The 26,992-nt window shown below is 39.7% G+C and overlaps 4 protein-coding genes across 4 annotated transcripts in view; 2 read left to right on the forward strand and 2 right to left on the reverse strand.

Moving 5' to 3' along the window:
• Positions 1-4,163, reverse strand: part of LOC117302366 (neprilysin-4-like) — a 45,328-nt gene extending 41,165 nt beyond the window's left edge. The window contains exon 1 of the mRNA XM_033786288.1: positions 3,234-4,163. Coding sequence (XP_033642179.1) covers positions 3,234-3,402 — 169 coding nt within the window. The 5' untranslated portion in view covers positions 3,403-4,163. The remainder of the gene's footprint in view (positions 1-3,233) is intronic.
• A 2,748-nt stretch (positions 4,164-6,911) lies between these two features.
• On the reverse strand, positions 6,912-10,256 carry LOC117302369 (MICOS complex subunit Mic10-like). Its single transcript, XM_033786292.1, has 5 exons — positions 10,154-10,256; positions 9,949-10,092; positions 9,372-9,419; positions 8,726-8,835; positions 6,912-8,050 (listed from the first exon to the last, which is right to left on the reverse strand). The coding sequence occupies exons 2-5, from the start codon at positions 10,028-10,030 to the stop codon at positions 7,970-7,972; spliced, it is 321 nt and encodes a 106-aa protein (XP_033642183.1). The 5' UTR covers positions 10,031-10,092; positions 10,154-10,256; the 3' UTR covers positions 6,912-7,969.
• Positions 10,257-10,378: 122 nt separating this feature from the next.
• On the forward strand, positions 10,379-16,838 carry LOC117302368. Its single transcript, XM_033786291.1, has 10 exons — positions 10,379-10,512; positions 11,085-11,218; positions 11,945-12,107; positions 12,928-13,085; positions 13,945-14,071; positions 14,232-14,290; positions 14,454-14,573; positions 14,881-14,967; positions 15,550-15,700; positions 16,504-16,838. The coding sequence occupies exons 1-10, from the start codon at positions 10,485-10,487 to the stop codon at positions 16,560-16,562; spliced, it is 1,086 nt and encodes a 361-aa protein (XP_033642182.1). The 5' UTR covers positions 10,379-10,484; the 3' UTR covers positions 16,563-16,838.
• Positions 16,839-18,626: 1,788 nt separating this feature from the next.
• LOC117302367 lies at positions 18,627-26,290 on the forward strand. The gene is made up of 10 exons (XM_033786290.1): positions 18,627-19,167; positions 22,131-22,290; positions 22,704-22,852; positions 23,284-23,410; positions 23,549-23,607; positions 23,750-23,869; positions 24,131-24,217; positions 24,686-24,842; positions 25,412-25,570; positions 25,942-26,290. The coding sequence occupies exons 1-9, from the start codon at positions 18,976-18,978 to the stop codon at positions 25,567-25,569; spliced, it is 1,209 nt and encodes a 402-aa protein (XP_033642181.1). The 5' UTR covers positions 18,627-18,975; the 3' UTR covers position 25,570; positions 25,942-26,290.
• Positions 26,291-26,992: the final 702 nt, after the last annotated feature.

Below are 26,992 nucleotides of genomic sequence, written 5' to 3' on the forward strand. Positions count from 1 at the left end.
AGTGTTGTCTATGTGTTAATTAGGGAGATAATTGAGTTAATTCAGGAAGCTTCGCGTGTGTTCATCGCTGACGATGAAAGTATTAATTTTTGGTAGGTTGTGTTTTCTGTTCTGTTCTGTTCTGTTCTGTTCTTTGATGTTCTGCTCTGCTCTGTTCTGTTCTGTTCTGTGCTTTTCTGCTCTGTTCTGTTTTGAAGTGTTCTCTATGTGTTATTCAATGAGATAATTGAGGTAATTCAGTAAGCTTCGTGCGTGTTAATCGCTGAAATATTATACTATTACCTGGAAATATTTATCCAAGTTCTTCTGGAACCAAAATCCAGAAGAAAACGAACTCGCTGTTTTGACTAGCCACTGCTTTCCACCAACGTTTCCTGCTTCGGCGCAGTGTTACGTCCTGGGAAACGACAGCTCGGACAACTCCGCCCATCTCGGGTGCAATAATAGGAAATCACCGAGGAGGTCCCTCCCAGTGCTCTAGATAACGGCTAGGGGGATGACAATTAACTCAACACTGCCGGAGTTGTGCCTCGAGGAAGGGGTGCAATATTGCTGCTCTGCACGCACACGGGGAAAAAAATTCCACCTCAAAAACAAACTCTATATTTTTTTGCATAAACAGAGATTCACATTGATTTCTTAAGCCCCTTTCACAAACGAGTAATTTAACGAAGGTCCCTCGCTAAATTGTAGCATGGTTGTAAATTTTTACAAGTTGTACTTCATGTAAAAGGACAACAATTTTTATCTACTGTCCAAGTTCTCTGGCAAAGCCTTGTCAAACTTCGCTACATTTGACAACATTTGACAACCTGGCTAAAACAAAGCAAGGGACGAGTTAAATGGATGTCGTGTGAATAGCACCTTATGGTTACAATTTTACAAGGCGGTGGAAGGAGACACTAATTTCTGGGCAGCTCAGCTGTTTACCATCTAGGATTGGGATGGGTATTGATTGGGGATGGTTCAACGTTGAAGCAAATCAATTTTGCAAAGAAAAGCGTTGCATTGAAACGCCCTTGATAATCAAGCTTTTGAAATTAATATACAATGTAACTCTATTCGGTGTAGCCGAGTTTTCGTTTTTAGTTCTTGGTTAAAGGCACTGGACACATTTGGTAAAACTATTTTTTTTCTATGCTATGCACCGATGTGCATTAGCACTGTACAGTTACTACTTTCCCGAGTCCTGTGAAAAAAATATCGCAGGCATGTTACTCGGGTGGGATTCGAACCCACGACCCTTCCAATCCTAGAGCAGTGTCTTACCAACTAGACTACCGGAGGCAGTCCAGGCAGTCTGTATCGTGAGCTCTATGACTTTGGGCCCTGGATTGAACCAAAGGGAGGGGGGGGGGGGGTGTTATCGCAAATGTTTGCCCATGTTTCCAAATACACTGAGGCGGGATAACGGTAGAACTTCCCCCGCAATCACTTCAATGAACATGCAAGACCACCTATATTGTTTTTTTTAAACTATAATGAGTGAAATCTCTGCGTTTCTTTTTCTTTTGGTGTTTACAGGATACCCACAGGTGCGCCTTTTGGAATGCTGTCGGCTTTTACAGGTAAGTAGTTACAGAGGCCCATCCTGACTCTTTAGAAAGAGTGTTTACTCAGTTCGCTTACAATGAACTATATGGCTGCCCACTTTTGACTTATTACACGTTGGTGTTTTTGTTGCGGGGAGAAGTAGCGGGTTGTTCCAATGGGGCAGCCAAACTCAATTTGACTCAACGTTGTAGTTTGGTGATGCTTTGTACCGATTTGTGAACCCCCCAATATTGGAGCCTTACTTTTTTAATTAGGAAGGTAGACTGACAAGATGCCAACTATGCCAGGCATTTTATAATTAAAAGAGACCAACAGGAGTTTCATTATCCAAATTTAAAATGTGATGATGTTTTTAGTTATACAATTAAAAAAGGTGACGTGGTGGGTTATGGTAAGCATTTCAATGTCAAATATTGAAATAGTTATACTATTGAAATGTTATTCTTCGTTATCGTTCAACGGCCACTTTTGTCGCATTCCCTGTACACCGGCCCATGCACCGACGATGAGCGCTTTATATAGCATGAGGAAGCAGACTATGTCTGTCAGACCAAGTTTTTGGAAAAGGGGCGGACCACCAATGCAGTTCAAACAAAATGGTCGCATTTACTACTTTTTCAGAGAACTTAAATAGTTTTTATGTATGTATTAGGCCTTTGGCCTTTTAGCCTTTTTGATATACACTGTGTGCACGGTGTATACAGAAAAATTTACCCAAATCCATTAGCCGTGACACTTTTGTGTCCTTAAGCAAGACACATAACCATTGCTTCGTCCTTCGGATGGGACGTTAAGAATTTGGTCCCGTGTGTTTTGTATTACACGTAAGAACCCAAGTGCATTTATCGAAAAGAGAAGGGGTTCGCCCGGTGTTCCTGGCTGGATTGGCGGCATATTGGGCCACAGCACCTAGTAAACCATTACATGGTGCCACGTGAAAGGAATAGATCTCATAACTCAAAAACCTAGTCCCACATACCTTGCAGGAAATACTATATTATGTTTCAGCGCTTAGAGACGCCCTTCGGGTGTATAAAGCGCTATATAAATATCGACTATTATATTTATTATGTGAATATGTTTGCCATTTTATCTCAAAATGGCTTTTTTCAACTGGAACCTGCACGTAATGTTATGCACAATTCCGAAGTTGAAACTTTGTAACACAATTATACTCTCTAAATGAATTGGGGTGGTTCTGAAAAGAAACGTTGGTTTTCAGAACCACCCAACTCAATTACATTTTGATCATTAAATGGTGTTACCGCAAACCTTATTACATTACATTCCTTTAGTTGACAGCTTGACACTTTGTGTGGTGGGAATGACACGATACCAGCTCGTTGTAGAGCCACACATGGCTTTATCGCCCTAGATCTGTTTCAATACCTCTGGTATGTTTACCCTTAAACTAGATCAACACATATTTACGATAAGTTTACTCACGAAGACAAAACGATTTATTATCGAAAGCGATGAGTGGTTGTTGACACAATTCTTGTTTTGTAAAAACAGGCTCGCACGCGCCCCTTCGCCAAATTCCATACACAATCACGAGGTCGTCATTTAAACTTGTAACATTCCTTGGACTTTATCCCACGCTTGAAAATATTGCTATAAAAAAGGCTATCGAAAAAAATTGTTAGTAAAAAAAATTGCAGCATGATTGATAGTCTTACCTTTCTTGTCTGTCAACAACTCGTTCATAAGAACGGCAACTAAAGATATCGCCACGAAACCCAGCAGAACTGACAGCCAGAGTAAACGGCGCTCCAGACCCGTCCGTCTGCGGTACCAGGACGGTCGCTTCCAGTGCACGCTATTCGGTTTAGTGACGATTCCATCCATGGCGAAATTAAGTTTGTAAGTTTTTCTCCTGCTGGCGCTTTTACCTCTCTCCCAGCTCCAAAGGATGTAAATCAGTTTTTAATCCGGCTATAGCGGATCATTGGCAGTGATTCTAATCGGTTCTTGCACTGATGTGTTGTGCCAGCACTCAAATTCCAACAACACCGTGGAGTTTCTTCACTCTCAAAAGGCTCGGTGGCTCTCCCCTCGCGGTGGACTGACAGACTAACAAAAACGTGTTCGATACCTGATTATTAAACCCTTCGTGTTTTGACACCGTGGAAACCCGCACGACAATAATCTCCCTTTATCGAAAAGGAATACCCGTGGAATGTGGCGATTGTCGGCCGCCCAGCACCGGCGGTGACAGAGAAGGTAAACGGACCCCCCTTCATATGACAGATGATCAACCCCGGAAAAGAAATAATAGGCCAAGGAATTCAGTGATTATGATGGGAAAACGGCAACACAAAATACAAACTGTGGGGGATAGTCTTCAGTGAAGCCAAAGACCCCACGAGTAAAATGAAACGCTCGACTAAGCAAGTCAATGTGAAGTCATAGGTGTACCCCCTCAGCAGATGGATGACCCCAGACAAATCAAAAGTCTGGTTCCGTCAATCAGAGTGGTTCCCGACCCCACAGATGATGACACCGTCTCCATCCAGTCACTGTACGATCATGATCTAGATCCCTTAAAAATAATGCTACAAAAGCTGCACTGATGATGGTAGTACTGGGAGCAAGGTGACGTACGTCCGTTTGTGGATCCTCGCTGGCAGTGACTGGCCAATAAAATAAACCAGAGTCCGTGTGGTTGTATCAACCCACTAGTATAGACTCCCTGTCAACTCATGCCATGACTGGATGTAGCCTATACAAACGCAGTCACCCTCTCGCTGAGATTATATTTAATATCCATTTGCTAACCATCAATGAGTAATCATTATGCAAGCATGATGGTTTTATAGCCACGCGAAAGTGCAGTAAAGTGATCGACCTTTCAGAGAAACCTTTTATAGGATTGTTCTTTGCACCTGCAACTTTCCCACCCACCCACCCACGAGATTCCTCCCTTAAATCGTTGTAATAGTTACACAAATTAAGTCATATTATTGTTACCCTATTCTCAGGATTTGTGAAATGTTTTACCGATAGTTCTGATAAAAGAGTACTTACACTGTAAAAGCTTCCAAATCAACATTGACCCGGATCAACGTTGATCCGGATCCGGGTCACGTGGGACCTGACCCGTTTCTAGGTCAGTAGGGCTATGATCAATAATATATATCAACATGACCCAGAACTGGGTCACACCAATCATGACACTACACCTATGTTCATAAAAAGCAGTTGTAACACTTTTTGGGTCAACCTGACCCAAGCTCTGTGTTGCAGTCACTGTTTTGGACATTCCTTTGCTGTACACTTAAGGAAAATCCTATTCATCAACACAGTATTAAGCTAACACTGTGTGGACATAAGTAAGTCCACATAGTGTTTCAAGTCTCTACATTATGTGGACTTATTTTGTTCTCCAGCATGTGTTCACAGTTCGTATGTAGCGTTATTGCACGTGTGCTGTTACATTGGGTTGGCAGGGTTACCACCATGTGTTAGGTGTCAGTATTTGAAACATCGATCATTCTATTTTTAGAAAACTCCAATAAACTACACCATAAGCAGGAAATATTATTTGACTAGTGACGTCATGAGATCTCGTCCTGTAACAAAAAACAAAAATTACCATGAGCAGAATTCAAGTGGTTTTATTATTTAAACAAATTAATCCTCAAGAAAAAGTTGTTGACATATTTTCAGCTAAACACTTACTTATGCTTGAAGTAGTGCTGGTAATAGTATCTATAAGGGCACCAGGTCGGCCCAGCCTAGTTTTGGCAACATTTTCCACCCGATTAAGCTTGTAACTTGTTTCCCTCCGGGCTGTAGAAGTGTCAGTAATAGTTGTTCACAATCATTTAAGACTCATTAAGCTACTTTGTTCTGAGTTATTGTAATTGAAGATTTAAAGGTCAAACGACAAATCAGGGCGGAGCCCTGCAAGTCCGATAACAAGATCAGTTTACCTTGCCGTTAACGCTGCCCATACTCAATGTCTTTTACAGTGTATTTGACGGCCACCATGCATAACTTATTAGGAATTGAAGACCCCCAGGCTAAAACTTGTCTCTAAAGATGAACCATGGATGAACATAACAACTTTCGACACGAGATGATGTGTCAAGGGTACAGGCAAACAAGAAACACACTTTGTTATTGTGAACATAATATGTTTACTTCTTATTATTTTGTGTGAAATTTAAAATATATTTAAAAAGAGACTCTAGTGTGAGAGAAGGAGGAAATAATATGGTTCCTTGGTGAAGTGATTGCGTAACTGGTATAAAACAACGCGGGGTATCAGACTCCGAGGGTGGCAGGTAGTTTCCCATAACCCTCCAGGAACTGTCGATTGATTCACTGTTTTTGAGACGTGACGTTTTTTTCAAGTCCTGGCTTGATAGGCATATAATGGGTGTCGATCGTTAAGCTCCAAACATGATATTGAATTATAAACTCAGCAGTTCTGATTGATGGCCCCTTCCTCCAAAAACTGTTCGTACATTAGGGATAAATTGTAACTAACTGGTATGTAACTTTTAGATCTCTTCTTTTGATCTGCGCTTATCTTTGTATTTTTCCATCTTTTAGTGGAGAGTACTCGAGTTATTATTTTTTTGTTTAACTTGAAGAGAAAGTTATTCAGTAGAAGCGTGTTGATGCCACCCTCGCGCCAAACTCCACCCACCTCTTGACTATTTTCTTCTACAGTCATGTTTTTGAACATAACCCCAGAGACCCAGTTTAGTTGAAAATATCGCTGGTACATGTTCGTAGTTCATTGGGTGTTGATCTGACACCTGAGTGGGTGACTTATTATGGCTGGTGACTGGCCTTGTAGCACCCCCCACCAATTGCCACCTTGGTCCCTTTTGTTGTTGGGCACAGCGTGCGCTAACTTGTAGAGTGATGTTTGGAACTGTGTAGTCGGGGCTTTGATCTAGTTTACCTAACTAGCCTTGTTTCAAGATTATTTGGGGTTAAAGAGGGCGCTATATAACTTATAGCCGTGTTTCAATTTGTGGTAAAGAGGGCGATATTGACAGTTAAAATCAGTCTTGTGAAAAGGCGCCTGCTCAGAGTAAAGTAAAACCTTTCTTGAGAAACATGACACAAGTTTTGGGTTAAATTTGTCTGTAGTATTCAACCCAAACTCAAAATTTGCCATAAGCCACTGGACGCTACTCCCCTGTCAACCATCTTCATAAGATTTGCACGAGGAGATTTCTAATAACTATTTGAGTATCAAAAGAGGGCGCTATGACAGCAATTGCTAAAAGCACTCTGGGACACGAGTGACGCACGAGTCGCAGGACGTCATGCGGTATTTAATCATTTCCTTAGTCAGGAGAAACGGAAGAATAAAGAAGAACATGCAAAATACTTTGTAATTCTTAAATGCTAAGCAATTCAATGTTTATTTTCATCCTCCAAATGAAGCAAAGTATACAATTAATCAGCAAAACGTAGTTCTGCGTTATCACTTTTTAAAAATCAACATTTGGCGACTAATAATTTTGTTGCAATATGAAGCCGGTCAATCCAAGAATAAGGAACTTTCATAATAATTAAATAAAACAATTTTAGCAAATAGTTCCTTCTTGCAGAACCACCATCCAGTTGTTTAAGGACATTTCAATCTTAAAAATACGGTATTTCAACTTCAGCTTTATGTTTGTATGTATCCCCTAGGTTTTACTGATGGCAATTAAGTGTTAAATCTTTTGAAAACAACAAAGGTGGGTTATTAGAAAGCATGTATGTATGTTTATGTATCTATTTACACCAATTTTTATAGACTTGAAATAAGTCTAAAGGTAGTTCCCACTTGACTACACACATGGAAGAGTCAGCCATCTTTACTTTCAAATCATTCATTTCTTGAATACACAACTCATTTCTTTTCAATGAAAATTGCCCGACATCACCAGGCCAGAAGGTAACTTCAATGTGAGGGCTACCCTTAAATGATTTAGGCTGTCGACCTAAATCAACTGCCCCCAAGGGCATATTGCCACCTACTCCTGGGGCTAAAACACGGTTACCCCCTGATGACGCAGCTTAAAACCAAAACCCAAGTTACTTGAAAATATGGCGTATAGTGGGATCTTGGGTAAGCTACAGATTTAGGGTTAACACCTCATACTAAATAATTTCAATGAAAATCTATCATACAAATTAACAAACATATCAACTTTTATGAGCTGTAAGGAGCTGTCTGCAATCACATTAGATAAGATAAAAATTAACCATTCATCACCAAAAGTTGCATCTTACAAAACTGTAGATTATATAAGATGCTGTATGTTACCCAAACTTTGTTAAAGGTCAGCACAGCACACTACTCAGCTCTCAAAAAGTCCAACAGTAAAACAACAAACAGAAATAGTTGAATACTAGCAATTTTTCAGAATTTGCATTAAAAACCCTAAATATATACATATTTTTATGATTTAGGCGCCTCCTCCGTTCTGATTATTGTTATTTCTTCTTTAGGGCTGGACTCCTTCGGCGCCTCTTTGACCACCTGAAAACAAGTTTATGAAATATAATAAAAGACTTAAATAAAGACACACATCAAATAATAAACACACAAAATGAACTAAGCAATCTTCAGACAGACAAAACTGTGAAAGGCTGAGTGCAAGAACTATCAACAGTTTATAAACACGCCTTCATTCATAAATTGCTGTCTCTGTAACGATGCACACACTCTCACAATCCAGTGCGACATTATGACTAGGTTTAACAAGAGCAGGATTGAACTTTGCTCTTAAAGGAGCGCAGCAATTTGCTCTGGGCCCAATTTCATAAGGCTTGTAAGCACAACAATTTGCTCAGCATGAACTTTCTTCCTCGATAAAAACATGATTACCAACCAAATTTCCATTTGTTGCATTGTTTGCTTGCTACTCAGTATTCAGCTGTTGTTTGCTTATCCTGAAAATCACGTGAGAATTTGGTTGGAAATCTTGTTTTTATTAAGGAAGAAATTTCATGCTAAGCAAATTTTTGTGGTTACAGGCTTTATTAAATTGGAGCAACTCTATGAGGAACATGTCAATTTGTGTTGGAACTTAGTAAATTTGCAAAGGGTACCACAGCAAAAGCAAAAAGCATGACAGCAACTGTGGGTTAATTCAAGGCTTGCAAAAGTCCATAAAATGTTACATTAGGGGTTTAAATTGAAAGTTCTATTCACCTTTGCTATCGTTCCTTGCACATTGTACGGATCCTTGAAGGCATGACTGCAGTTGGCAAGACCCATTCCGAGACCGATACCTCCACCCATGTGGATTGGCCATAGTTTTCCTTCAAACAATTGCAAAAGCATTAACCATTTAGAAGTTCATGTAAGATAATCATTTAATTAGATAATCAAATAAGTGCGGCTTTCTTTCTTTAACTTAAGAAGGATCCTGCAGACGATTTCACGAAACACTAGGATTAACCCTAACTCGTGTTAGGACGAGTAACCCGCTCTTAACTTAGGATGGGTTCAATACGTCCTATGTATTTGGATACGGAACTGAACTCGTCCTAAGTCCTAAGATTAATCCTAAGTTAGGAAGAGTTTGGTGAAATCAACATCCAATGCCTTCAAGGTGACATTGAGGAGGGAAGGAACCATCTAGCTCGCAGGCATTCTACTTTTTAAATCGCACTACACTGTATACTATAATCTGCACATAAGACTTATTTTGTTTGCCTGTGCACAAATTTGGACAGCAGAGCGCAGGCACCAACCTCAAAGTGCGTTATAGTCATACCATAAAGTCTGCACTTTACTTTGAAGAAAAAGAAGAAAGAAACAAAAAGTACATAAGTTTGTTTTCATAACTACTTACTTTTGAATAGAAAAACTGAAAAAACGATTCCAACTCCAAGACCACCACCTGAAAAGAAACAAAGTTTACACCATATTAATGGTTTACAACATGCTTGCACAAACATGGATGACATGATTTGTCATTTTGTGTAATTATTACAAAAGAACAACCAACTTTTCCGTCTTGACTCTTGGTTTTATTAAATTTATTTAGCAATCATTATTTATTTAATTAAAATAGCTAGCATTTTTTTATATTCATAACCCCCCCCCCCCAGGCGAAACAATGATTTTCCTTGCTCTATCTCTATATAATCGTCAGACACGAGAGAAAACGGCAACATTGCCATGGAGTAGTAGTAGTACTAGTAGTGTATGTGGCTACACTAGTGACATACAACACACAGTGACTGCACATGCATGCTGGTGTACGTGTGTACGTCATGTACGTGCAATTACTAGACTACCCCCTACGTGAATGAGTTCGAGTTGTGCCCTTCTCGAACCAATGTTTTCTATGCAATCTTACAACATAATCATTCCCACAGAAGTATAGCTAGTACGACGAGACCACAAATGACACTCGAGCAACTCACCAACTTTCAGTAACGTGTCGGAGATGCACTGATCCCACTTTTGTCCCAAGACAGTTTCACTTCCAGAGGCCGGCTGCGCCATTTTGAACCAGGGCAATGATTTGAGCTTCCTGTCATGCGTGTAACCTTTGACCCCAAGTTGACCTTTGTGAGCGTAAAGTCCCGTCCCGAAGTTCAAAGTCAATTTAGTCTAAAATAAACTTACCAGATAACAAACAGTTACATATACCGTTTGACGTTCACAGGTTTTCTTATTGCCGGACTTCCTTTTACATTTATTCGTCAATTTTGATTTAAAATCGAAACCGAAAATGAAACATAACAGAAAAAGTCACGTGAAATAATGTCTAACACCTGGACTCATGTTCGCTACCCTAACGTTAATGCAAGCCATAAATTGACAAGTTGTTTCTGTAGCCAGACTTGTTGAACTCGTAAACACAATTAACGTAAAAGACACTGGGTGTTTCGCCTCGTCGTGCGTGTTTGCTTTGCAGCACTTGAATGACTTTTCCATTCCAGCGGAAGTTTAGACCATGAGCAGCACTCCCCAAAAGGACTACGGTAAGTACAGAACCGGATGAAGTTTAGCTCATGTTTTTCCCTTAAATTTGGTGTGTTTCAGTGCACCAAATAATGCATAGCTTTTAATTTAACGTTTGCTTCCGTTCAATTTTTTCACAATCACAGTCATGACAGCAGTGCATGGATTTGATAATAGACCCAGACTGGGGCGGGCGCTAGATTCTTTTTTTCCAAATTTTGACATTATTGGTCATCTAGCATGGATATAAGCACGGCCACGGCTTACGGCCCTGGCAGTTGAGGAGTTGTCGAATGTCTATCTAAAATAATAATTTATATAATTTTTATAAATAATCTTTTTATCTTGTCTGCTGTCATACTCAATAGCTGTGCGTTGAGTTACTTATTGCTCTCTAATACACCACTGAACTACAAATATACACACACTAACATGACTAACTTATTAACTTATTAGTTTAATTATTGTTTAGCTTTACTCTGTTTTTACTAGAAAGGTTTACAGAATGCAGCCACAAATATGCAGTTTGAACAGTTTTAAAGACTTTATCTTTTTTAAGTATGTTTCCTATTGTTTCGTTACAAACTTACAGGCACCATGACTTCTTCCTCTGAGCACGCTGGCCGCCACTGGTCAGATTCTGAGCCTATAAATGACCCACCAACAACCTTTGCTGATCTTGGTGTAATCAGGGAAGCTGCAACGGTTCAAACATTTTTTGGAAAGGTTACTAAAATTAATTTCATAGTAGGACTGTCAATTGCCACTGTAGCAAAGGTCTTAAAGGCAGTGGACACTATTGGTAATTTTCAAAGACTAGCCTTCACAGTTGGTGTATCTCAACATATGCATTTTATAAAATAACTAACCTGTGAACATTTGAGCTCAATCGGTCATCAAAGTTGCGAGATAATAACAAAAGAAAAAAACACCCTTGTGACACGAGTTGTGTTTAGATGGTCGATTTCGAGGCCTCAAGCTCTAAATCTGAGGTCTCGAAACCAAATTGGTGGAAAATTACTTCTTTCTCGAAAACCGTAAGCGAGGAATCGTGTTCGTAAGCCCAGAATTCGGCGGTAAGCAGAGCCATGAAATTGGGCCCTGATGCTTCACGGAGACAACAAAGGCAATTGTCTCCATGCCCCCAAGTGCTCCAATAGAATTTTTTTGTATTTCCTCATAGGGCGGCCTTTACCAAGGAGGAAACGCCTTGGTACCCTTGCCCTTTTAAAGACGAAGCATACAGGAATTGTGTTGACGATGTTGGGTATTACTCAACACCCCCCCCCCCTCCCAAAATGTCCCTCTTGAATTGCAGGGGATCAACCTCTAGAAAAAGAGGCGACAACGATCCACATCTTTGTGCTATAAGTCAGCACTCAATGTTTTCCTGGTGGGATTTAATACTGTCACTCCTTTCTCTAAATCATGCCGTTTTATTCTTCATTTCAGAGACGTCCGTTGTCGAGTCTGACGCACAAGGAATGGGCCTTTGCGGTTATTTCCATCCTCAGTATTCTTGGGGCTGCTGCTCTGACCATTGAGAGAATCGTTTTTTATGTCGAAAACCCAACCTCGGATGTCACCTTTGCCATTGTGTTGTTGCTCACACTCGGTAAGAAAAGTTTCTTAAGCGTGTTAATTGAGAACCAAAAAAACAACACAGTGTTTTCTTTCTCTTTGAATGTATTGTATACTTGTTTTAGTTGTCAAAGATCAGTATCCTCACCCGGTGTATCCCAACATATGCATGAAATAATAAACCTGTGAAAATTGTGGCTCAATTGGTCATCAAAGTTGCTAGAAAATAATGACGGAAAAAAACACCCTTGTTGCACAGAACTGTGTGCTTGCAGATTCAAATTTGGTGGTGAAAATTTAACTCTTACTAAAACTACAACCAAAGGGGTAGCTTCTAACAATTCTTTATAACTTCAACAGCCCTCCAGTGCTCTTTACAAAGTTAATGTTATGGTCCTTGACTTGTACAGTAGTGGGAGACTTTGGAACGCTAGGTTGCAGCAGACTTACAATTTTTATTGTTTACATAGTTGCGCACATTTCGAAGAACATTCAACCTGGTTAAGTCTGCTTCCACCAAGCGTATCAAAAGTCCCCCATTGCCAAAAGTACACCCTGCCTTTTAGTAATTGTAAAAAAAAATTATTATATATATTTGGTTTGCGGTAACACCATGCTTGTATCTACTTGCCAGGTAGAGTTTGTTCTTAGAGAACTGTCTTGCTTAATTCTACTACTGCGGAGTAGATTGTTCGGGTGTTCGGGAGACTTCTCAGTTCTGAAAAAAACTGTCCTGCTTATTAACTTTTACCTGGGCGGATGGTATAGAAATAGGCTGGGACTACTACTTTAGCTTATAACTGACTACCGCGAAGTCAGTTCTTGAATTTGTCTCTGTTTTTATGACGATACAGGATTTTGTCTGCTGTATGTTGTGAATGGTTTGTTTGGTGAGCGTCCCTATGAGCTACTAATCTTCATCATAGGTACAGTCATTCTGATGATCTACAGCATCAGTAACTACATGCAAACAGTTGCTAGACTCGACCTATATGAGAAGAAAATCAAGATGGTAAATGAAGCTGGGGGTTTAAAGACATTGGACACTATTGGTTATTGCCAAAGACCAGTCTTCTCACTTGCTGAATCTCACCAGTCACCATGTGCATAAAATAACAAACCGCGGAAAATTTGAGCTAAATCGGTCATCGAAGTTGCGAGATAATAATGAAAGAAAAAAACACCCTTGTAACATGAAGTTGTTTGCCTTCAGATACTTGAGTTTGAGACGTCAAATTCTAAATCTGAGGTCTCAAAATCAATTTTGTGGAAAATTACTTCATTACTTCAGAGGGAGCCGTTTCTCACAATGTTTGATACTATTACTCGTTACAAAGTGAGGTTTTATGATAATAATTATTTTGAGTCATTACCGATAGTGTACACTGCCACTGTACTATTTTTTATTATTTTTGTTGTTATGATTTTTTGATATTCTAAGACCAAATTCATAAGTTATAAGAATAAAACCATACTGAAGACTCCAGATTGTAGAGTTTCCTGCTTTGTGCTCACAGTTCACAAGCATTTTTCAGTCAGTTTCCCTTGTGGTTTAAATTGGTATCTGAAACAAAAAGTCTCATCCCCTGGTGATCCCCTGGTGATACCCTGGCTGCCGCTTCCCAGGTTGTATCGTAATTTGGGTGTGACCCTGGCTACATGGCAGTTAACAGTTGTATGGCTTCTGACTGGCACCCCTGAACAAAGATATTGACAAAAGTAGGGAGACCGCCAATATAGGGCTAGATAGCTCATTTGGTTGAGCGGCGGCATGTTAATCCAGAGGTCGTTGGATCAAATCCGACTCTAGTCATTTCTTTGTTCAACTTTATAAAGCATTTTACTACAATGTTTATCTTTTGCTTTGACAGGCGAGGCTGATCTTGATTGCAGCTGCCGGACCAGTCAATATCATCTTAGGGGCAGTAATAGCTAGAGAGTACTACATCTCCAGGAATCTTATCTTCCGAACAGTCGGAGCCAACGTAGATCTTCAGAGTAAGTCACCCTTGCTGTTTTGGTGCAACCTCCTCCTACTTAAGTCTGATTTCGCATTTGTTTTTCCCTTACTTTAGCCTGAAATGTCTAAACCCTGCAAGGAAGTATTGGATGTGTTTTTATGAATCCTTAAGGATTGTGTTTTCGACTTTTGTTTCAGATTTGTGCAGTAAGATATTCTTCACAGAGAGTTTGTTCAAGATTGATTTGCAACTGGAGGTACAGTATGTGTTAAAGTATCTGTTAATTGATTAACCTCGTTGTATTTCGGCTGGTAACCTGTTTCTGCTCAGCAAAAGTTTTCTAAAACAAGTTTTTGTGTGTACAAGCTTTATCAAATTTGTCCCTGATTTCAAGTTACAAGATTTGTTTCTGCTTACAGCTTTCCCTGGTAATCTTAGTCTTGAAGGAAGGCTTCAATGATGTCAACGCCCTGGATATCGTAGTATTAGCAGCTGGTACCCTGTATGCTCTGGTGTGGTTCTTGAATGGACTTTTCGCTGTAAGTTTTTAAAGGCAGGGTATGCTGTTTGTAATTGCCAAAGACCAGTATCCTCAGTTGTTGTATTCCCAATTTGGGTTACCGAAGTTGCAAGAAAATAAGGACCCAGAAAGACACCCTTCGTGGTATAAAAAGTGTGCTTTCAGATGACTGAGAAAGGCTTCATTCCTAAAGCCTCTCTCTCGGATTTCAAATTTTGCTGTTAAAAATTACCTCTTTCTCTAAAATCACGTCAAAATGATTTTTCTTCTCTTAAAGACACTAGTGCCTTTAATTACCCCCTTAATTTATTGCTTTGTTTTTGTAGATGCGACTTGAAAACTCAGTCATGATGTATCTCCTGTGGATCTTCAGTATTTTTGAACCGGCCTACATAGTCTATAAAATTGTGGATGTAAGTCAACTGGCTGGAATTGTTTTTAAAACATCTTTAAACCATATGACGCAGGAGCGATGATAATTAGACTTAAATAATCTTAAGGTTGCCCTCATACAAAATATTGCAGATTGTGATAACAGAGCGTTCAAATTTCTTGCAACAGCAGTCAAAGGACTGCTCAGCCAAGACACACTCATAGATCTTTTTGCGCAAGTACTTTGCGCAAGCGCTAACTGTTGAACAAGGGGCAAGCTGGTCTAGCTGGGGATCAATCATAGAATGCATTTTGGCGACCCCAACCAGAAACATTGGTCATCGGTTGAGCGTTTTCGGTCTTTGGTTGAGCGGGTGCCGATGCTGTTCAGACCAACAAGTAACCGACTTGTGGACTCGGTGGGGCTTTGGTTAGGGTCGCCAAAACGCACCCTTGATCGCTAGCTAGACCAGCATGCACCTCGTTCCACGCCCGACGTGCATGTACTGAGTATTTGCGATAAGGTCTTGGCCAACTTTGTCTCCCATTATTTGTGCAGTAGGAACAAATGGTTAACAAGTATTAACTTTCCTCGTCCAACTTTTTTTCTTTTTTTTTTTTAGTTGGGGAAGGAATGGAGTCACCCTGACTACTACCAGAATATTCGGGCGGCCATTATTCTAGGTGGTGCTTGTGGTTTGTTCATACGGTGCAGTCTGATTGGATGCACCATCTATGTGTATCGAAACTTCGGCAAAGGAATGAAGGAAAAAGGTACAGGAAAATAAATAAAACACAGATTTTTTTTTTTTTAATGAGAGACTGCCTTACATCACAAGGCCATACTGCCACTTTAAGGAGATGGCTACAGTTAACTGATTTGGTATATTAGTATATTAGTGTTTTTTATTATCACATTGTGACCAAAAGGTCAAATTACATAACAATTTACAAGATAGGCAGTGGACACTATTGGTAATTACTCAAAATAATTATTAGCATAAAACCTTACTTGGTAACGAGTAATGGGGAGAGGTTGATAGTATAAAACAGTGTGAGAAACAGCTCCCTCTGAAGTGACGTAGTTTTCAAGAAAGAAGTAATTTTCCACGAATTTGATTTCGAGACCTCAAGTTTAGAATTTGAGGTCTCGAAATCAAGCATCTGAAAGCACACAACTTCGTGTGACAAGGGTGTTTTTTATTCCATTCATGTCTCAAAACTTCGACGACCAATTGAGCTCAAATTTTTAACAGGTTTGTTATTTTGTGCATATGTTGAGATACACCAAGTGAGAAGACTGGTCTTTGACAATTACCAATAGTGTCCAGTGTCTTTAAGGCATGACAATGTTTTATGAGGTTTTATACTTGGGCTGTCATTCTAAATTCAACTGTCACCAGAAGCATGTTGCCACCTACTTTTGTGGCTGAAACAGGGTTACCTCCTTCACAGCCTGTATGGATATAGATGCATGGGTATCGTCTACTAGGAGCCTAGCTGGTTGAGCAGAATGCAATCCTTCCCAACTTTCTCGCAGATTGCTAAATAATAGCGTTAATTCTTTTTGTTTTCAGCATATGGAGAGTTTACCTCTAAGCCAGACGAAACTCATTCAAGAACGGTGGAAACCTGAAGAAGTACATGAAATATTGTTTGCTTGATGATTATTTTTTAAACTTGCCCTGACAAAACCATGGAGACCAAAGGTACAAAGCTGCCAGTGTTTTTACCTGAGATGTTGATTTCTCATAGTCAGAGACAAATTTGACTAGGAAAATGACACTGAATCGCTACCAGATTGACTAAAAAATGTTTGTAAACACCTTGTTCCGTTAAAGGGAAAGTAATCATTTGATTTTTGGAATCATTTGATTGTTTGAATATTCCGTAATTTGAGAACAAGTTTTTTTTTAACATTTTGATAGCCTCCGTTACTCAGAATTTAAGTGCGCCTAGTTATTATCTTCAACGCTTTCCAAAAGAAGACTGTTTTTAAATGTTAACAAAGTACTAAGTGTGGGTAACTTTAGACATAAAAACCCCTGCACAGGTGTGTTATATGCAACAGATTGGTTGTTTAATAGCTTGTTTAAGTTTGAAATGTGTACCATGTACTTTGTTTCGTACATTCATGTAGTGAAATGACAATTAGGCCTAAGCCTTGCTTCTGCATGGCTTCAATTCATGATGGTGCTGTAAAAATGACAGTCCATTTTTGAATAATGATTGGGACAATATATTAAAAAGTTCCTTTCTCCTCAATTTCATATCATCATTTTGACAAATGCATCTCAAGAAGTCTGAATAGTCACACATATAATACATCTAAATACCCTCATCTGCCAAGAATTTAGCAGTCTTAGTTGTGGTACATGTACAGTGTAATTTACAAAGTGTTTCATAGGCCTAGATAGCTCAGTTGGTAGAGCACCGACCCATCAATCCAGAGATCGCAGGCTCAGGTCCAGCTCTACATGTAGTTAATTTCTCTTTGTTTAATCCACAAGTAATATTAAGATGGTACAGCATTGTTTGTTAATACATTTGTCCTCCACATCTCTGTCCTTTGCCATGACACATAACAGTTGTATGTTGTGTTTCACTAAAATTAAAGGCAGTGGACACTATATAAAGACCAGTCTTCTCACTTGGTGTATCTCAACATATGCATAAGAAAAAACACCCTTGTCACACGAGGTTGTGTGCTTTCAGATGCTTGATTACGGGACCTCAATTTCTAAATCTGAGGTCTCGAAATCAAATTAATGGAAAATTACTTCGTTCTCGACAACTGCGATTCTTAAGTGGGAGCTGTTTCTCACAATGTTTTATACTGTCAACAGCTCCCCATTGCTTGTTACCAAGTAAGTTTTTATGCTATCAATTACTTTGAGTAATTACCAAGTGTCCACTGCCTTTAAATCTATAAGAAAGAAAGTTAATATTATATATGAATATAAGTATATTGATTATTAAAGTAACCGTTGTTCTACGTTTCTGCATCTTTGCTAGATAGATTAATTTGATCATAATTATTTTGTAAAAGAAAACTCAGAGGATAAATGTAAAGTTCAGTGTACTCTTTTCTAAAATTAAATGAATATTTTGATACTTTTTTTTATATGAACTATTATTACTTCTGGACATGAAAGAATGCTTCTAAAGTGTACAACATTAAAAGTTGTTTCAACAGAAACTTTTTACCATTTCGGTAGTATGTGTGTCTATCAAAATGATGAACTGTCTGCTTTAAGCAGCCCTGTGAAATTGGGTCTAGATTACTTATGTAATTGGACCTTATGATGATCCTTGTGCCCCCCCCCCCCAACCCTAGAGTACCTTCCTTACCTTTCCTTACCTTTCACTGATAGCCAGTCTAACGCGATATGCAGTCGCACCGGGTTTTTTACCAAGGGACTTCCGTGTTAAGGACTGATGGCCAGTCTAATGCGATATGTTGTCACAACTTTTTGTTGTACCAAGGTACAGACAGGCCCGGCCGTCTAGATTTTTATAAGACCATAATAAGTTTCCATGTTAAGGACTGATGGCCAGTCTAATGCGCTCTGCAGTCACAACTTTTTGTTGGACCAAGGTACAGACATGCCCCGGCCGTCTGATCTAATACGCTTTAATGTTAAGGACTGTTGGCCAGTCTAATTGCGATATGCAGTCACAACTTTTTGTTGGACCAAGGTACAGACAGGCCCGGCCGTCTGCTTTAATAAGACCGCGTAATTGTACAGTCATACTGTCCGAATGTCTTCTTTGGGGAATTAAGCCATCGAGTCTAGTTTAGAAGACACAAGGATGGATTACTTGTGCTTGCACTTTTGTAATAACGTAGCAAGAAAGGCAACGTCCAAAGATGTGATAGTGTACATTGTTTCATCACCTTGATTGTGCTACTATACTCATTATGATGTACGTATAAAAATATCTTAGCAACATCTTAGTTAGAAAACTGATGTGAAGATGTGAGATTTAATGTCAGAGTAGAGGAAACTTGTGTGGCCGACCCGCCGATAAAAGTAGATAATCTTCCCATGGACAAGTTACGACAGAAGCCGCCAGGGCGGGTTCTACTTCCAGAGCGCCCGGCAACATTTGCAGAGTTTGGGCTGGATCTCAAGCCGTACTTCACGCTATATAAGGACCAGGATCGACCGGCTACCTTCGCGCACTTTGGGGTCGATGTGGAACGCGAAAGACCCGTGGTGGATACCGTTGTTGGTCCGGTAAGTCCACTGACTTTATTGGTAAAAATTTTGCTTATTATTTGTTTTCCAAACCCTTGACATTGTGTGCATTGAAATGCTATAGTATTTTATTTCATAACAAGGAAAAAGTGTTGGCAGGATACGGAAACTTAAGATGTCAAACAAGCACTTTGCCTCAATCTGTTTTCATTGTAAATGAGTACATTGTGCGACATCAGAAATGTCTTATTTTTTAGCCAGAGTCCTTTCTTTATGTTAATCAGATGTTTCAATGACATCCAAATTTCTCAATTACATTGTTGAAAGAAAAAATCCCAACCACAGATGAAGTTTTAGTTTTTGCCTCGTGCCTGATCCAATTCAATTCAATTTTTAATATCCAAATCAATTAGTCTTTATTAGATCCCAAAAAGGGCGGGTCATTCAACTGCTCGCATTTGATTAACCTCATGACCTTTGATTGCCGCATGCACCTTGTAAGTATTATTATTGTTATTATAGCGGTGTGGTTAACACGTCACACAACCTACCTTCGCACAATGAGCGGCCACAGCTCATAGACGTCAAACTTTGTTCTCTTATTTAGTCATCAATATCCGGCGAATTATAGAAGTCATGAGACGCTGAAGTAGAGAGAGGTCCAAACCCAAAACCAAAACACAGACTGATGTACTTTGTGCGCAACACTCGGCCGCCATTTTGTTTGGTTTCCCCGTAGCCAGACACATGGGATTCTGAACTTCAGAATGGATACCATAAACTCTTTATGAGCAGAACTTCTGTTATAACGGTTCGTTAGCGTTTGAAGGACGAAAACTAAGTTATAGCTGAACGGTTTTTTTTAGCTCCCGTAGTAAAGACCACGTTATAAAGAGCTTCTGCTTATAGAGAGTAGACTCTGCAGTCCTGAAACTTAAAGGAACATGTTGCCTTGAACCGGACGAGTTGGTCTATAAAAAGCGTTTGAAACCGTTTGTTATAAATTGCATATGGTTAGAAAGATGTTTTAAAAGTATAATATAATGATCCAAACAAGTATCACTCAAAATTGCACGGTTTTCCTTTTACGTCGCGAACTCACACGGTCGGCCATTTATAGGAGTAAAAATATTGACTCCCATAAATGGCCGACCGTGTTAGTCGACGAGGTAAAAAGAAAACCAAGCAATGTTGAGGCAGTTTTGTGTAGATCATTGTATTCTACTTTTACAACATCTTTCTACCCATAAGCATTTTATAATAAACGGTTACAGAACGCTTTTCGAAGACCAACTCGACCGATCCAAGGCAACGTGTTCCTTTAAGGGGAGAACATGTATTGCTTTATACTTTGATGGTGGGTATGGGCTAAAACTTGTATGATTTTGTTCATTTTTATCACTCACGACGCAATTAAAGGCTCAATACTATGCTCAGGCCTGATACTTCACGGAGGCAACAGAGGCGATTGCCTCCGTTGCCCCTTGGCATTGCCTTGGTGCCCTTGAAATGCTCCAGTAGAAATTTACAATTTCCTCAAAGGTTGCCCTTTGCCAAAGAGAATATGCCTTGGTGAACTTGGCCTTTCAAAAACGAAGCATACAGGCCTGTATGCTTATGGTTCAAACAAACAATTGTAAGAGATTGCGAAACATAGATTGAAGTAGATGGCATTTACAACGTGGGCGTGGAGATCTGTTGATACAACGGGAATGATAAGTGAAAACTTGAGAAACAGGATACCGGCATGAAATTCTAAGGAAGTGCGGCAGTGCAGTGCGTGGGATGAAAGAAGTGAACGGGTTCCGCATGGTTTCATTTTGGGGCCGTTTTCAAGTTTATTTTGAATAATGGCAATCCATACATGTTCTCTATGACCAGGGCACGATTTCACAAAGAGCCGAGATTGATTTTAAGACGTGTATCAATCTTAAATACTAAGCTAAGTGTCACGTCACAAATCACTATGGTGATACTAACAACTCATCTTTAAGATCGAATCTGAGTGCTTTGTGAAATCGAGTCCTATATGCCAAGTTTCAAGCGTTTTCTTTCCGCACAAAGCTTTCCTAAGCACAAAATTATCTCGCTTATCACATATTGGTAACCGGGTCAGTGTGATCTGAATAGGTTCACTGTTAACTGTTGCTTTGCTAAGTAAACTGTTAAGCACGATTTTCTTCTCAAACGAAGAGTCATATATTCTTACTTCTTATTTGTCATCCAAATTAAGTATCGGGTTGCATACCTCCCCTTTAAGTTAAAGTTCCGGGCCGGTTGTGAATCATTGTGTGATTACTACGTTGATGAAACCCGATGGGGGCATCCAGGCACCGTGTGGCTAATATAACCTTGTCGGTTAATCTCAGCTAAATGTCACCCCTCTGTGGTTAACGGGAGTGGGATGATGCCCCGTTAAAGGGGAAATTGCAACTTTAATTTTAGTGACACCCTGTTTTTGCCTGTCATTTATGCATAGGGCGTTGTTTTTATGTTTAAGTGTCTTTTTTCATGGAAACCCAACTATGAACAACTTTGCACACTGCCGGACCGTTGTGCTTTCACCATCTTTGCCATACTCCCAGTATCCAACACTCAGTCATGCATGTTAATATTTATCGTACAAAAAAGAACCAGACTCATGGCCCCTCCAGCCTCACTTTGGTTACTTTGGTTTGAATGTGAGAAAATCAAGATGGCTGCACTATTTTAGATAAACTGTAGTCCTCTTTGAAACAACCTATAGGCGCAGAATGTATCTTCAAAACTTTTAAAGTAATGGTATTGACCCAAGGCTCTTATCTGTTAAACAGAAATTCTGCTTAGCGAATTTCTTGGCTGAGCAAGAAATAACCGGCGAAACTGTATGGTAACCTTATTTTTGCTTAGCAAAAGTTTGTTGTGCTGAAAGCAAGTTTTTGTGTTAACTGGCTTTTTGAAATTGGATCTCTATAACAAAAAAACTCCCAGCCTTAACTGATTGAACTTTGTTCTCTCTCCAGTACCGTAAGTGGTCTAACATCAGTCTGCAGGAGAAGTTGTTCGTCTGTACGGTAGCAGTAAGCCTCCTCGTTACGCTCGGCTTGACCATAGACCGGCTCGCTGTCTCAGATAAAGCATCAGCTGACTTCACCTTTAACCTTTTACTTATTGTTAATATAGGTTGGTATAATACTTCACTCGAAAAAGAAACAACGGGATCGGGGTTGTGACCCTGGTCCCAGGGAACCTTACCCATTTCTGGGTGAAACACATTCTGGGTCAAACTAACCCAGGATAGGATCTAAACTGACCCAGGATAGATTCATCTGGATCTGGGTCAATTAACTCCCCTGGGTCGTACGCCTACAGGGATGAAATCTTGCAGAATTGTATCTGAATTCAGATTATTCTTCCAAAAGCTCATTGAAAAATCTTACTCCAGGGCGTACTCTTAGGAAAAAATGTCATAATTTCAACAAACCTTCTAACTTGTTGAGCATGGTTTCAGACATTTTAGTAAGCAATGGCTCCCCCATGCACCCTTTGAACAAAACAAAGTCCCTAATATTTAGTTTGGTGTGTTCATTTTGCAGTGTTTTGCCTATTCTACGTCATCCATGCCATTCTACGAGAGCATCCATACGAACTTTTTGTGTTTGCCTTCAGCGTCTTGGTGCTTCTCATCTACTGCGTCTCAAACTTCGCTGAGACGTTTGGAGAAGGACTCGATATCGTCAAATTGGCGAGTAAACAGTTCATTGAAAGGGTTGATTTGCGGCTGGCTTGAATCAGAGTGAAGTTCTTGTGTCAATGTTTTATCTGTTTGGATGACATGATCTCAGTGCAGGATATTTCTAAAGCGGCGTGGCCAGGTTTTTTTGGAAGGGGAGGGGAAGGGTGGGGAGGAGACACAATCATGAGGGGATCATGCTTGCCAGCGGGGGAGACCCCCCTTTCCCTTTTTAAGGGTAATGCATGTATCTGGGTTTTTTTTTGTGGGGTGTAACCTTTTTCTCAAAAGGGTAGGGGGCACACACATGAGGGGATTACTTGCCAGTACTATTATAATTCACAATGGTGACAGCCTCACAAAAGTGGTATGGGATTAATTAATTATCAGAGGGTCAACCCAGACGAAGTGAAGTCGATTGTTTGACGATTTATCTTTTGTAGGTTCGCTTGGTAGTGATTGGTCTTGCTGGTCCGTTCGTTATGGCATGTGGGGTATATCTAGGAGCTACCTATTACAGACAGAGACGACTCATCTTCAGAACTGTCGGTGCTAACATAAACCTACAAGGTAAAAGCCACTCGCAAAGGAAACGTTTTTGACAGATACTCAGTTATGTTGACTTCTTGATACAAATTGTCCATCTTTGTGTGTTAAATTTCATTGTCATTTTACAATAAGAAATGTTCATGTCTGTTTATGTATCAGCTTTGTGCGGCAATATGTTTCTATTTTCGGATCTTCTGAAGTTCAACATCCAGCTTGAGGTAAGACTACATGGTTCTCTAAGTTTGTTTGTGTTGATGATGTTGTTTTTGTTGTTGATGATGATGATTTTGTTGTTGTTATTGTTGTTGTTGTTATTGTTGATGTTGACGAACCAAATCTTTGGATGTTATTTTTTTGCAGACCAGTATGGTGATTCTTGTCCTGGATGATGGTATATATCTCAACACAAACATGGAGAAGGTCGTTTTAGGTCTCGGACTTCCTGTCACCATCATCTGGAACATCATGGGCTTCCTGGCTGTAAGAAACTAACAAATTGTCATACACCTGCTCTAAAGATTATTGTGCTGTTGCAAGTTTAAATTGCAACTGGCAATATACTTTTACCATGTTTGCTGCAACCATCTTGGTATTGTTCCTTGTATCCAGATAGCAGTAATACATGTTAACATTCATAAGGAACCAGACTAATTTCCTTCCAGCCTCGGTTTGGTTACATTGATTTGAACGTCCGTAAAATTAAGATCCAACTATGCTCTTTGGTGTGTATTTCATTTTTAGGTTCGATTTGAGAGCAAGGTACTGGTGGGCCTATTCCTTCTGACGTGTTGGGTTCTGCCTGTCTACACAACATACAAGTTTATTGATGTAAGTACCTTTGCAAGAACACTAGTTACCACTTTGGTGTTTTGATCAATCGTGGATTCCAAAACTAAAGTAACTGTCATTGGATGAACTCACTGCCTAAAATTTAATCCCTACTTTTGTTGGCTTTTGATGGAATATGTTTTTTTAAATAATATTCTCTTATCCTCAGTTAACAAAGCTTCTTAGAGCATAGGATTATGCTTGGCTCCTTTCTGCTGAGCAAAAAGAAGCAGAATACCCGGTCACAGGTTGTACATGTGAAATGGTATTTTGACTGGTAACCTTAAGCCATTTGTTATGCTTATGTAAAATCAGCTCTAAATAATGAAGTTGGGCCCAGGTGTAACTTTCTACACACAGATTATTCAAGTTTGCTGAATAAAAAATACTTGATTTTCTATTGGGTATTAATGAAACATAAAGGAGTCAGAATATCTAATAATTTCATCACCCCTGTTCCCGTTACAGATCTCGTTTATGTGGCCCACATTGAGGGACCCATCTCAGAAGGTACTCCCATCATGCGTCATGGTGTGTGGCATTCTTGGTTTCCTAGTCCGGGCATTCCTGGTCGTCATCGTCTCACATCTATCGCAGAACTTCGGTCATACACTCGGACAAAAAGGTAGTACATTTAAGGTGTTTCTATAGACTTTCAACGCCCTGTCACCATCTTGGTCGTGTTCCTTGTATCCAATGAGTAATTCATGCTAATATTCAATGTACCCAAAAGGAACCAGACTATTTCTCCATCCAGCCTCGGTTTGGTTACATTGATTTGAATGGGAGAAAATCAAGATGGCCGCCATTGTAAATCATGTGGAATATACCACGTTCAATGAGAAATGAAGAGGTACCTAGCCTCCGTGTATTTATACTTCAACCATAAATCCAATGGTCCAGCACAAGGACTTGCAATCACAAGGTTGTGGGTTCGGATCCTACCCAGCTAACTGTGGTCCAGTGGTTAGACTACAGGACTTGCAATCACAAGGTTGTGGGTTCGAATCCTACCAAGCTAACTGTGGTCCAGTGGTTGGACTGCAGGACTTGCAATCACAAGGTTGTGAGAGAGAGAGATTATCTGTTGCCGGCTTGGTGTGTTTATCCCATTGAGGGAGTTTGCAGAGTTCCGTTAACGTGCATACCATTTTTCTAGTATTATTTTTCTTTGTGGGTTCGATTTCTTTCTAGTTTTCGGTGACAACAAGAAGAGTAACGAGCGAGAGCCGCACCGACATTACGACCGTCGACCTAAGAGCTGGCCCCGTACAGCCTTCCCAAAGAAGAACCGCTTTACATTCTCGCATAAACGGTTCGAGAGATCCGCAACCTTGACGCCACGGACATGAGGTCAGCTCTGCAGCCGATTTCACGAAACGCTAGGATTAATCCTATCTCGAGTTGGGACGAGTGTTAACTCGTCCTTAATCAGGATTGGTAACTCGTCCTAACTTATAAGGATTGGTTTAATGCGTCCATGGTTACGGAAATTAACTCGTCCTAAGTCCTAAGATCAATCCTATGTTAAGAAGAGTTTGGTGAAATCGACGGCTGGTAAACTTAGAAGATAAAACTTGTACCTTGTTTGACTGAGGTTGAAAAGTGTAAACCAAATAATGTTTGAAACTATTAAGGAGAAAAAAAACGAGAAGCATAAGATTGTTTTCGGCCAACCTTAGTTTAAAAAAATTGAGTTAATCGAAGTTTTCTCAACGTTTCAGACGGAAGATCTAGTTTTGGGGGACAATGTGCGAGTATACTCCAGAGGAGGTTTCTGCACAGTATAAGAAGATGATGGAGGCAAGTCCCAAGTTTAAAGCAAGCATAAGCTTAAAGTACCGTACAAGCCTGTCTTCTATCCCTTAAGACGATATTATGATGTCTTTCTTCGATTGAGAAAACTCGATTGTGTACATACCAAAGAAAGTATTCGGTTCGACAGTCTATCCGCAGCACACACAAAATCGGTTGTGAAGGTTCGAATTACAGCATTATACCCTTGTTAAAGACACTGGACACCATTGGTAATTGAACGACCAGTCTTCTCACTTGCTGTATTTCTGTTTGCATAAAATAACAAACCTGAAAATTTGAGCTCAATCGGTCATCAAAGTTGCGAGATAATAATGAAAGAAAAAACACCCTTGTCACACGAGGTTGTACGTGTGCTTTCAGATGCTTGATTTCGAGACCTCAAATTCTAAACCTGAGGTCTCGAAATCAAACTCGAAGGAGCCGTTTCTCACAATGTTATATACCATAAACAGCTCCCCATTACTCGTTACCAAGTAAGGTTGTATGCTAATAATTATTTTGAGTAATTACCAATAGTGTCCACCGCCTTTAACCTGCTCATGATACTCGTATGCAATCGTAATGGTATTTTCAGTTTGACCTAAAAGGTACCAGACTTCTCTGTCATTCTAGCCTCGGTTTGGATATGTTGACTTGAATGTACAAAGACAATGGATGCCGTGCTTGAAGATATATTGCGGATGAAACTCGTGTGCGACAAGAAGGAACAACAAACTCCAAGAAATAAACGGATTTGTGTTCTGACAGGGAAAGATCAGCAACAAAATGTAAGATGTTTTACGAGACACACTATATCATTTTTTTCGAATACGTTGGCTATGTACTGTATAGCAAACATCTTAATGATGTCAGAAACGTAATCAAGATGCTGATCTCATATTAAAAAAATACTAGCATTGGATTAAGCATAATAATAATGTACTAATTTGGGGTTAAATGCGGATATTAAAATATGAT

Source organism: Asterias rubens, chromosome 18 (assembly GCF_902459465.1).
Source record: "Asterias rubens chromosome 18, eAstRub1.3, whole genome shotgun sequence".
Classification (NCBI taxonomy): Eukaryota; Metazoa; Echinodermata; class Asteroidea; order Forcipulatida; family Asteriidae; genus Asterias; species Asterias rubens.

Excerpts from the sequence above, each read along its gene's own strand:
- LOC117302369 (XM_033786292.1), bottom strand. The coding sequence starts at position 10,030 with ATGGCGCAGCCGGCCTCTGGAAGTGAAACTGTCTTGGGACAAAAGTGG. Across the intron at positions 9,420-9,948 it reads CGACACGTTACTGAAAGTTG|GTGGTGGTCTTGGAGTTGGA; the intron begins GTGAGTTGCTCG and ends GTTTCTTTTCAG. Across the intron at positions 8,051-8,725 it reads TGCAAGGAACGATAGCAAAG|GTGGTCAAAGAGGCGCCGAA; the intron begins GTGAATAGAACT and ends ACTTGTTTTCAG.
- LOC117302368 (XM_033786291.1), top strand. The coding sequence starts at position 10,485 with ATGAGCAGCACTCCCCAAAAGGACTACG. Across the intron at positions 12,108-12,927 it reads TGTGTTGTTGCTCACACTCG|GATTTTGTCTGCTGTATGTT; the intron begins GTAAGAAAAGTT and ends ATGACGATACAG. Across the intron at positions 13,086-13,944 it reads ATGAGAAGAAAATCAAGATG|GCGAGGCTGATCTTGATTGC; the intron begins GTAAATGAAGCT and ends TTGCTTTGACAG.
- LOC117302367 (XM_033786290.1), top strand. The coding sequence starts at position 18,976 with ATGGACAAGTTACGACAGAAGCCGCCAGGGCGGGTTCTACTTCCAGAG. Across the intron at positions 19,168-22,130 it reads TGGATACCGTTGTTGGTCCG|TACCGTAAGTGGTCTAACAT; the intron begins GTAAGTCCACTG and ends TTCTCTCTCCAG. Across the intron at positions 22,291-22,703 it reads TTTACTTATTGTTAATATAG|TGTTTTGCCTATTCTACGTC; the intron begins GTTGGTATAATA and ends TTCATTTTGCAG.